The sequence below is a fragment of the Clytia hemisphaerica genome, unplaced genomic scaffold, assembly GCF_902728285.1.
Source record: "Clytia hemisphaerica strain Z4C2 unplaced genomic scaffold, Clytia hemisphaerica genome assembly, whole genome shotgun sequence".
Classification (NCBI taxonomy): Eukaryota; Metazoa; Cnidaria; class Hydrozoa; order Leptothecata; family Clytiidae; genus Clytia; species Clytia hemisphaerica.
In genome coordinates, this window is record NW_027103651.1 from 184,650 (window position 1) to 196,368 (window position 11,719).

At 34.8% G+C, this 11,719-nt stretch overlaps 1 protein-coding gene across 1 annotated transcript; it reads right to left on the minus strand.

Moving 5' to 3' along the window:
- Positions 1-55: 55 nt before the first annotated feature.
- LOC136803149 (uncharacterized) lies at positions 56-10,942 on the minus strand. The gene is made up of 4 exons (XM_067059897.1): positions 10,764-10,942; positions 3,425-3,503; positions 3,177-3,239; positions 56-2,313 (listed from the first exon to the last, which is right to left on the minus strand). The coding sequence occupies exons 2-4, from the start codon at positions 3,489-3,491 to the stop codon at positions 707-709; spliced, it is 1,737 nt and encodes a 578-aa protein (XP_066915998.1). The 5' UTR covers positions 3,492-3,503; positions 10,764-10,942; the 3' UTR covers positions 56-706.
- Between the last annotated feature and the right edge of the window lie 777 nt (positions 10,943-11,719).

The window sequence follows — 11,719 nt, forward strand, 5'->3', positions numbered from 1 at the left end:
ATTTGTTGATTCGATTCATGATCACCCATTTGAGAAAAATAAGGCTAGGCAACACACTGCTAATGGTGCTTTATTAAAAAAATACTTGATAACTTGATAATACATTGAACATTAATTAAAGTAATAAAAACAAATATCTTATTTCTAATTAGGATTATAATACTCAACAAAATATTTGGATATAAAATTAATAGATGCCTGGTTTAAAAAAAATCTACTAATTGAAATAAAAAATTCAAAATCCAATTACAAAACTACAAAATTCCGTTGAAAATAAAAATACAAATTATAGCTTTCTCATAAAAATATTTGGACTAAAAAATGTAATTTGGGTTGTATTATGTAAATTTTATGTACAAACATATCAACAAAATTATAAAAATAAATTAAAAATAATACAAACTTTTTTCATTCTCAGGAATTATAATACAATTTAAGAAATACCCTTGTTGACATTTTTTCACCCTCAGAACTTCAGCAAAAGATTTTCATCCTCAGAAATTCAGCAAAAAATTTTCACCTTCAGAACTTCAGCAAAAAATTTTCACCCTCAGAAATTCAGCAAAAAATTTTCACCCTCAGAACTTCAGCAAAAAATTTTCACCCTCCGAACTTCAACAAAAAACACATTGTTTAAAAAAACGTTAAGGGTTAAGGCTCAGGTAACTAACAGCAGAAACCAAGTTAAAAAACGCATAAATAAACTCTAAGTGGCAGTATCAATTGTTGAATTCTCAGGAAGAAATTCCAAATAGATATTTTCGTCATCTATTGATGTTGGATTGAGAACAGGTATACTGTAATCAAAATTTTGATAATTACTCTCAGATTTGGCGTTCAAATTTGAATAGTGTTCTTGTTGGAGAGTTGGTGATAGCTCTTGTGGTGTCTCGTAACCTGAACCAGGATTTCCAGTCTCTTGGTAAGGAAGCTGGTACAATGACTTCTTTGGCACACTATTATTTTGCTGGTTTGGTAGCGTGTAATCGCTTTTCTCAAATACGTCAGCATCTATGTAATCGTGGAAAGATGAAATACTGGTGTCACTTTGACTGGTAGCCATCACTGCTGTTTCATATTCATGTGGCTGTTCAACCTTCTTGCAATAAACATTCTCATTGATATCTTCATAATTGCTTGGCCTTCTAGCATTTTCATAATTGCTTGGCCTTCTAGCATTTTCATAGTTGCTTGGCCTTCTAGCATTTTCATAGTTGCTTGGACATCCAGCATTTTCATAGTTACTCAGTCGTTGAGAATTCTCATAATTACTGGGCCGTCTTGCATTTTCATAATTGCTTGGACACCTCGAACCCTGATACTCAGTTGATGTGTTGTATTCCAAATTGTTATTGACCTCTAATTTAGTTTTTTGTGATAATACTCTTTGAGCTTTCCTGCAATAATCTATAGCCTGTCCTGTGCTAGCATGTCTAAACAATGTCAATTCACTTTCATTTGTGTTGTTAAACGCATCACTTTTTGCTCTTTGTTTTGGTGAAATGACAGGAGTGAGGTATCCACTTCCGATTGATTCATCTTCTGACGATTTGACATTGCTTGTGCGCCTTTGTTTCAAATGATCAATATTTGTTGGTTTCTTAGCAACTGTAGGTGCAGGTTTTTTGTTTGGAAGCTCAGAGCTTTTCCTCGGTTTAAGTTCAGATTTGGTCAATATCAATGACCGGTTAGAGATATTACTTGTACGTCTTTGTTTGAAGTGTTCCATGGGGATGGCAGGCTTTTTAGCAATTGATGGTAGTGGTTTCCTAGGTTGCATCTCATAACTTCTCCTTGCTTCAAGTTGTGCTTTGGTTGGGATGTTAACATCAACATATCCAGAGTCTCTTCTCTCTTTACCAATCAATGGTGAACTACCACGTCGGATTTCCTGAGCCATTTGTGCTATAGAGCTTGACGAGGAGCTACTTGATACAGTAGTGATAGATGCCAGCCGTTTGTTATGAGCTTGAATGCTTATGAAGGGTTTGATGGCAGATTCACCGATACCCCCATAGGGTCTAGAGTTGGAGATTTTCTCTTTCAATTTCAAGGGTTGAGGTTCTGTTTTGGGATCAGAGGAAGGAGCTGGTCCAATGTCATCAGACACCAGTGTAGCATTTGAAAAACTGTGTGGTACATTAGCATAGGGGTTTGAGACATCTCTCTCCACATTTGGTCGTTGTGTTGAAGAACTGGTGCTGGTTCTCGGTCTTTTAGATCTTCTGCAATATACGCATGCCAGAATACAAAACAAGATTAAAATGGCACCGCCAATACCACAACCAACCCATAACCAGAGATTTTTCGATTCTAAAGAAAGTGAATACTTTTCATTTAAGATCTTTGTCAAAGAAAAGGAAAATAAATTAGTTCTGTGAAGTTTTGTTGCAAGAAAGAATTAAAGAGTTTGAAAAAGGTGAACCTAAGATGTTCAATATTTATGTACTTCAACAAAGTAATAACCATTGATTGATATAAAGAGACCATAGATAAAATTTCATAATCACAGTCATGCAATCATTCATTAGTGATAATAACATTCATACCTCAAAGTTAGTTTTTAAATGTAATGACCAATTAGTAGCTTCATTACCTAGAAATCTATAATAATGTTCAATATGATCAGAAAGTTACTTTATGAAAGCATGCATGGGTTGATCAGATGTATTTTTCAAATTTTAGAATATGCCATAGAGAATTGTCTAGAGAGTAGAAATAGTTGGTCAGAGAAAGTACTGTCTTAACTTTACCCTTTCTTCTTTTTAAAAATTTTATTAAACAGTGAATAGGCTATATTATGTCAGGTATTTATAGTATCTTCATTAAAATCTGTACAAAACAATACCTGGCAGCAACTGAGTCATGTTGAAAAAAGATAAAACCGGCCAATTTCAGAATATAAAACTACTTTTCCTGGCCTACTGTAATCTAAGTTACTCATAAATACAGGGTGTCCCAAAAAGAAGTGCTGTGTTAATGATATGAGACAATAGCTTTAAAGTGTTGTTTGTCAATTATTATAGTTTTTTTGTTTCTTTTTGAATTATTGTGATTTGTAGATAATAAAGTTTTAATTGCTGTTGTATTTAAAAAGAAATTTGTCATATACACAATGTTTTTCTCCATATAGACTTGCCCGCGCCTTGGGAATTATGTCAAAAATCAGTAAGTACCTTTCTTGTTTGATGAAGCATTGTCCATTTTGTTTGTCGGGGGTAAAGTATTTTGGATGCATTCTGTGAATAAAGAAACATTTGATTGACGGTGACTGCCACAAAATTTTCTTGGTTCCTAAATCAATGCTCTAGGTGCCTTGCTTGGAAAAAGAAACAACACATTCGTTGTTAAAATTATTGTCAACACTCCTTCAGAATATATTGACACCAATGATGATTTGCTTGCAAGGACATTTCAAATTTACCTGATAACTGGATCCAACCCAATACAGTAAAACTAATGCCAAACTTCACTACCAATGAACAGTTCATGTTACACTAGCCCTGAAAAGTATAAAAATTATATTTAAAATAAATCAGATTCATTTATTGGTATTTTGTCCTCTGAAAATGAATAACATTTGATGATTATTATTTAGGACTTCTAGCTAGAATGGTATAATATTTTTCAGGAAAGGGATGGTAAAAAGCCTGAAATGAGTTTGCTAAAAAGTTGCTGAAAAGCATGTCACATGTGAGACAACGCCAATTGGTACTTGTTCAGTCTGTCTCTTGCTTATTCAAAATTTGTTTCACTGAAATTTAAAATCTTTATCTAAAACATTAATTATTTAATTTATGCATGACATCACTTTTATCATGATTTTGTGACATTATATAAAATCCATTGATTTTTAAATCAAGTTTGTCTTGATTAAACTTTTTAAAATTAATAACCAACAAACGTTGTGGTCATCTACAACAATAAGGATGAAGGTTATCTAAATCACATATCAAACTCAAAGGTAATTTCATAAAGGTTGGAAGCTTGAAAAGAAATCAAATGACTGATTGCTATTGGCAGAGGCAAGCTAAGGCTGGACTTATAAAAATGTTGGTTTGCTGTCACCAGACCGACCCTACCTTGCCAACACAAAAAAATTTTATTGCCATTTTAAGGAAATTTTTTTTCCAACTTCAAACAATGAAATCAAAACCCGACTCACCTCCATAATCTAGGGTCAGGTAACGATAAACCAACAATTTTTAAGTCCAGCCTAATCAACCAATCAAAATTTTGTTAATTAATTCACAAGACATTGCTTCGATTTGTAAGGCCTTGATTAGACACTTAAGTCAAAATAACCCAGAAACTCAGGAGGATAGCGGGCATTAATAGTATCATTATTAAGCCTAGGTAAGTCTGGTAAACAAAAGAACCCAGTTATATTCTAAAAAAAGATCAAAATCCTCAATTCAGCGGTCACAACATTGACTTTATTGAATTAATCAATTACTACCTTAATTTGGTCATATCTCAACATCCGTCTTCTAATTTCTATACCCTTCTTTAGAGATAGGAATAATATGAAAGTTGGAATCGGTGGTTGAAATAGGATTTTTCCTCTCTTACCACTAAGCAAAGAAAAATAGTTTTGACCTTTCTATTTATTATTTTCAGTTCTAGAAAAAGGGGTCGAATTTAGACAAGGGATGTCGACATTAGACCAAGTTAAGGTACTTTTTTTAATGATACCGTCACCTATTGATTTGTCTTTTACAAGACAGCTGTAGCCTAAAAACAAAACTTCATCCTGTTTGTATTGAACAGTATTCGCAAATTGCTGAGAAATGTCACAGCTTTAGTGTGAACTCTGTAGTATTTTTGTTGCAAAATTTAACAACGCTTGCCTTTGAACTAAGAACAGAGTCAGATGGTTGTCCCCAAGGTAAACTTTTCATTACAGGATTTAAATTTCCCACCTATTTTTCAATCATTCTTGAGAGTAACGCTAATTTGTTAATAAAAAAGAGATTTTGCCCAATTTTGCTTGTTTTTTTCCGAAAAAATGGTGTCATTGTTCCAAGGACACTTGTATAGCGAAGCTGGACTGAGTACAACAGCTATTTCTCTTTCTCTTTTTAACACATGTTTTTCGGAGCGAATCCGCGAAACCCGGTCAGCGGTTGAGAATATTTTTTTCAAATTAATTGAAATAATTAGTTGTTGCAAAGTTTATTAGTTTTCAAAAGGGACTTTTTTGCAAGGTTTTATATTTGACTTTATCTTGAATGAAAGTTTTTAAAATAAAATATAAGTTTGATCAATTTATAAGCCAAAAACCTTGAAAAAAGGGTCCATTGAAAAAGTTAAATTGTAAATTACGTAAGTTATTTCAAGGTGTAACAAATATTTTAAACAACTCTTAGAAGGTTGAAGTTGAAAATGACGAAGAAAAAATGAGTAAAAAATAGCCTAAACTTGCCTAAACTTTCACCAAAGTACCCAAATCTTATAATGGCTATAGGAATGTCGAACAAGGAACAGAATACATCATACTAAAGCTGCTAAAAGCAAAATCTAAACATCATTCATGAGAGAGAAAATTTTCTCTTATTTAATGATTTGATTGTATAAAGGTGTGATAAAACTCATTATGAAGTAATTGTTCGATTGTTGTTTTCTTGTTATTGCAATTATGTCAAAGGAATTTCATAAAATATCTTTAGACTCTTTAGCAACAAACTTTCCGTGCAAAATCCATCTGTCTGACGATGGTTTCCATTGTTAAGTACCTTTATTAAAAAGTATTTCTGATTGGTTGAAAAAACATGAGGAGCGAAGTCTTATTGGTCAAAGAAAGACAATATCTATTATTACGACGACACACATGGTTCAAAGAAAATAAATTTGTGCTCAGTCCAGCTACGCTATACAAGTGTCCTTGATTGTTCATAAGCTTTTGAGGAGACTGTTAACAAAGTTACCAGGAAAATTCTTGTAAACGACAGTATTGAAAACACCAGGTAAGAGTGCTCTTGTGAAAAAATTAGGATACCCATTTACAATGAAGCAATAAAAATATCATCAATATGTGACATCCCAAGTGATTTTATAAAAAGTACATGAGAATCAGACCAGTCTTTAGAAGTCTTAAGGGTCGGTAAATGACCAGTAAAAATTTACCGAAAGGCTGCTACAAGATCAGTTAATTTAGGAGCTATTTTTATTAGACAGGTAGCTAATGACATCAAAAAAAGTGAAATAATGTGAAAATTGTGGGACATTATATTGAGTACTTATTTTGAAATCCTTACAGTTTAGAGAGTCAGAAATATTTAATTGGCGTATTTAAAAATCTTTACCGGACGTGTCCGAGAATAATTTATAAATTGATGACGTCACAAGCAAAAGTGAAAAATTGATGTTGCAAAATTTCAAAGTTTTATATACCATGCGAAGCGTTTTCTGATGTAGATTTTAAATCACATCAGTCTCAATAAGTTAAAATTTGAATATTGAAAAGTTATGAAGGTCCATACTGCTCTAACTTGGGACGATTGGTCGAAACAATCATGGGACTGGTTGATATCTGGCCTGTATTTTCACTTACTTATAAATCTCTATGACAACAAATTTGTTCTGATAGTGATAACTCCACCAAGTTTATCAATCATACTTCTTCGCTCCTCTTAGCACTCTAGCGACCGTAGTACATTGGTAGAGCATCCGGCTACGGTTCGCAAGGTTGTGGGTTCAACCCCCAGCCGGGTCATACCAAAGATTCCCAAAATGGTACTTGATGCCTCTCTGCTTGATGCTCAGCAATTAAGAGAAGGATCAAGGGTAAGTGGAGAAATCCAGGGAGAAAGAGTGGCGCCCTCCCCTACCTTCGGGTAGATAGCTATCGAAAGAGGAGCCTTCGGGTCGCCTCCGACTGCGGTCGCAGACTTACTTACTTAGACTATAAATACGCCACGCCTTTCATTAAATTAAATCAAATGACTCTGGAGGTTCGGTGAAATGGTGGCCGAATTGCCGTCCCATGTTTTGTCAGATAGTCCCATGTTGGAGCAGTTGACGGTTTTGAAAAACTGCCTCATTTTATAAGGAATTAAGATCTCAATTTTCTCGAGTTGGGTTGAGAAAGCGCATGGACCCCGGCGAGTCATTTTGAGTGAGGGGGCCAACATTTTGGAAAAAAAACGAAGAAGAAAATTTTTCACTTTTTACACCCTCAAAACACCTTAAAACGATATCTATTTGGGTAGAATAATAGTTTTTGTGGTTTGATTTGGTCTCAAACCAGCTTAAAATAGTAACTCTTAAAAACGTATGACATGGTCTACCAAAAAGTGTGGGGGCCATGGACCCCCGGCCCCACCGTTGACGGGGCCCATGAAGCAAATATACCCGTTTAAATGTCTTATATAGTTTTTGACGAGCTTTCGAATGGTATAAATTGTTTTTCCTTTTGATGACGTTGAAATTTGACATTTTCAGGGGGTTATTAAAGGGTCATAACCAAAATCACATGTTAAATTTAAAAGTCATAACTTTTTAAATCCAAATTTTTACTTATTGAGACTGATGTGATTTGGAATCTACATCAAAAAACGCGTCAAATGGTATATATACCATTACTATGTGCTGAGATGAAATTTTCACTTTTGGTGGTGACGTCATCAGCTAACAAATTACTACTGGACATGTCCGTTAAATAAATTTTCGGATGCAGAGTAAATTTTTAAGATCAGTAGATATAGGGAACAAGAAAAACCAACTCAGCATTCAGGCCATATTTTAGAAAGGCAAGGCAGCGTCCGTTGGTGGTCAAAAAGGACACTTTTTTCAGTGTTTTTCCACAAAAAAGGATGTTTTTACCAATATTTTAGTAATTTCAGGAGGGGCAGCGTCCGATAACCGGGAAAAAGCATGAAAAATGGCCTGGCATTTGTCCAAAGGTCATCCAGATTTTAGATGTCTGACGTCCAGAAATAAAAGCTGTCAAGAAATAATTGCCGTTTTTATATCTTAAACACCCAACTGCTATAACTAATCTGGGCCCTAACAAAAGCCTAACCGATATAAAAGATTTTTACTTGAGTATGGATTGAATAAAAAAATCTACTTTCACCCGTATGAAGAAGTCAGCACCGCCTGGTATTAAGCGTCAAATTAGATGCTTCTTTGATTTTAAAGAAAAGACAAAAATAATGTTTTGAGATAAAAAGGCAAGCAAACAATTTATAACAAAAAAGTTATATATAATATAAACACTTGAAAACATTATGAGAAGGGATGTGTGAATGTAATAGTGCTCTCTTGCTAACAATATAGTTGAAAAGAGTCCAGACTTTCTGGCTACCTCCCTTTTCTTTGACTGTCTATGACCAGACGATGTAAATCGAATGGAATTGAACGAAAATTCTAATCGAATCAATCAAACGGAATTGAACGCAATCGAATGATTGCGATTCGATTGCTGAATGCAATCGAATATCAATTAAACGTAAAATTCTGAGTAAAATTCGATTGATTCGATTGATATTCGATTACGTTCAATTGATGTTCGATTACTTTCGACTGCGTTCGACGGGTGGTCGATTAAATTAAATTCCAATTTACCTCAATTCCTTTCAATTTTGAGCGCCTCTTATTAGGGAGGTTAAGTATTGATACGATAGATAAATCAACCCAACGAACGGGCTTTGACACACAACCTGCAGTAAAAATGTGGGCCTGCATGATCTGCATTTTCTAGAATCCAGGCTTAAATGATTCATATCATCTCGTTTAACTCTTCAAATGTTGAACAGTGCGTCACAAACAGCGATATTTCGATCGCACGGAAGCGCTCCAAAACACCAGCTTTTTTGGAGTTTTGTCTCGTTTACCCAAACGCTTCAATCTCGCGTAGGCTTAGGGGTCAAGACTAGAACCCCCAATAAGAGACATTTGCCTGACCGAAAAAAAATGATCATCATCAATTTTGTTAATTGTCAGAATTGTTTACTCACTGGAAATACACAACTTTCTGAAGTTTCGCTATTTTTCGGTTGTGCTTCATTTAAACAAAAAACGAAGATGAAAAGTTACCATCAATCCCGCGAGTAAAAGATATTATTCCGACTAGTCTACGAAAAGTGCACTCGCGCAGCGAATAGAATATCTCACAAATTAATATATGCATAAAACTGATGAAATGCTTTCTTTTTTATGCTTAGGTGACGTCACCATCGATCCTGACTTGACAATGGAGAACCAAATTTGGCAATGCATATCATTACGAGCAGCCGAGAAAGTTTGTGTGACGCAAAAATTGCGCGATAAACGAAGCCTGCGAAGCCCTAGAAAAACGCCCACTGAAAATTGAAACTAGGAATTTATTGAATATTTCACTAATGAAGTATCAAACTTTGTTTTTTGTAATTATTATCAATTCATAGTTTTTAAATACTATTTTTTGAAAGTCAAAGCACAATTAAAGTGAATTTAAGCGGATTGGGTGGATATTGGGCGGACGGGTGTTTTGCACGTTCCGAGATTGGAAATTAAACGAGAGTAAAAGACGGGGGCGTCTTAGTATGTAATATTAATTTTTTTTTTTTTTTTCGCGAATGAAAAATGAATTTTTGATTTTTGAATTGAGGAAATATAATATAATATATTATATTTGATTGTCAATGCCAAAAGATATTTCTTTACTACTTTACAAATAATCTGCTGTGTTGCATCGCCACTTACCCCCGGATTGTTTTAGTAGGCACTTCGGTCACGTAAATAAAAACATGAAGCCGACGGTAGACTGACCGAAATTGCAATTACATAAATTATTGTGGAAGTGAACGCTTTAGACGAATGTTTGGGAAATCAAAAAGAAAACTTTTGTGAGAATGTTGAGTTTTGTTTATATGGCTGTTTGTGACGCACTGTTGAACACGACCCTCGACATGGCCAGAGAATTCTCGGGCCTCTTCGGGCCATGTTAAATGTTAAATTGATTCAGCATGTCCAGTCAAACAAAAAAGTACAAAATAAGATTTGTCTGTTTTGTTTATATCGCTCAAAAAAACTTTACAAGCTTCCCGTGGACACGCTTCAGACAAATATTTCCACCCTAAGTATATTTATAACTATGTTTTCATACCAAATAAGACATTTAATATTTATATGAATTTACAACATATTCATATATTTAATATAATTAAGAGAAACCAAGTTTTTCTCAAAGACAATGTTAAAAAAATTCAGCACTGAAATTACACGCCTGTTTAAATAATGTTTTCAAAAATTGGCATGTGGCCCGAACACGGCCCGAGAATGCTCGGGCCAGCTCGGGCCATACTTGGGCTTTACGCGAATTCCAATAAAAGTTTTGGCCCGAGAATTCTCGGGCCATGTTGAAGGTCGTTGTTGAACGAGAATCAACGTTAATCAACAGAAGCAATTAGTCGAACCAGTGGAATACATAAGCCAACCAAAAGTAGTCGAATCAATTGAATCAATCGAATACATTAGTCAATCGAACGCAATCGAACACAATCATCGAATCAATCGAATCCCCAGGCACTAATCGAACGCAATCGAATCAACAACACACGAGAAAATATTGCGGTAATATTCGATTGGCATTCGATTGGGTGCGGCAATCGAATTTCAATCATTCGATTGCGTTCGATCGTGTTCAATTGATTCGGCGTTAGATTCGTTCGATTGACATCGTCTCGTCTGGCTATGACTTGCTTTGCCTAGTTCATGCACTTTGGAGCGGAGGAGCAGTGTGTATGTGTAAAAAAAAGAAAGACATAAGATGACATTACCTCTTTTTGCTTTTATACTTGCACTCTATCAGTATAAATTTGTATCATTTTGGGAAGCACCACTATTGACATTAACTTTTTTACTCTTATGCTCTACATTACTGTTAGTTTTAATGATGATCCTTTTTGTCATAAAACACTCGAGATTTTCGCTGCCATGTTTATCTAGAGATTGCCTTGATAACCCTACCCATCAGTAAAATTTCAAAAGATATGAATGATCGAGAAAAAAACGTGAGAACAAAAACGAGGACGAGCGGGTTATCCAACCTCCAAGCGGGGTATTGACAGCTTCACGCATTCCATGCATGTATCTGATATTCCGACGCGGCGTATTTTTTTTCCGTCAGTTAGTTAAATTGCCCCCGCAACGAACGAAGTGAGTGAGGAGGCAGTCATAGCTTCACGCATAGGTATTGGACTGGAATCTCGAAATTTTGTTGTTTTTGTGTGTTTTGTCGCGCAAGCATCCCCGTAGTTAGTCTCTTCCGTAAATGTTCGTTTTTTTCCGGGACGGTAGTTGCTAGCCTAAAAACTTTTTCTTCTTTTTTATAGCAGGCGCCGCAGGCATTTTATTCAGCTTTCGACAGTAGATTCTATTCCTAATGAACAATGATTAAAATGATAATAGTAGAACAATGATTGATTATGGACAAAACTGATTATTGTTGGTGGTTGAATTGGCAACGAAATTCCACTGTAACTAAATTTATTTGACAATCGTCATTCGACATACTCTACTCCCAACAAGAATGCTTAAAGATTCTGTGTTTTGGTACTTCGACAGTAAGTACAAATATTTTTTTCTTTATGTACTTTTATAAGACTTGGTTTTATTAATCTTTTATGTTTAACCTGTGTTCTTGTTGATACTTACCAGGCACTATTTGGGAAATTATTATTATTGGGATTCATTACCTTGACAGCGCAATATTGCCTCGTTACTGCTATTACCA

Bases quoted from the DNA above. Each gene is read 5' to 3' on its own strand.
- LOC136803149 (XM_067059897.1), bottom strand. From the start codon at position 3,491: ATGAACTGTTCATTGGTAGTGAAGTTTGGCATTAGTTTTACTGTATTG. The intron at 3,240-3,424 runs GTAAATTTGAAA...CTTTATTCACAG, and splicing joins GGGTTGGATCCAGTTATCAG to AATGCATCCAAAATACTTTA. The intron at 2,314-3,176 runs GTACTTACTGAT...CACTTTCTTTAG, and splicing joins TGCTTCATCAAACAAGAAAG to AATCGAAAAATCTCTGGTTA.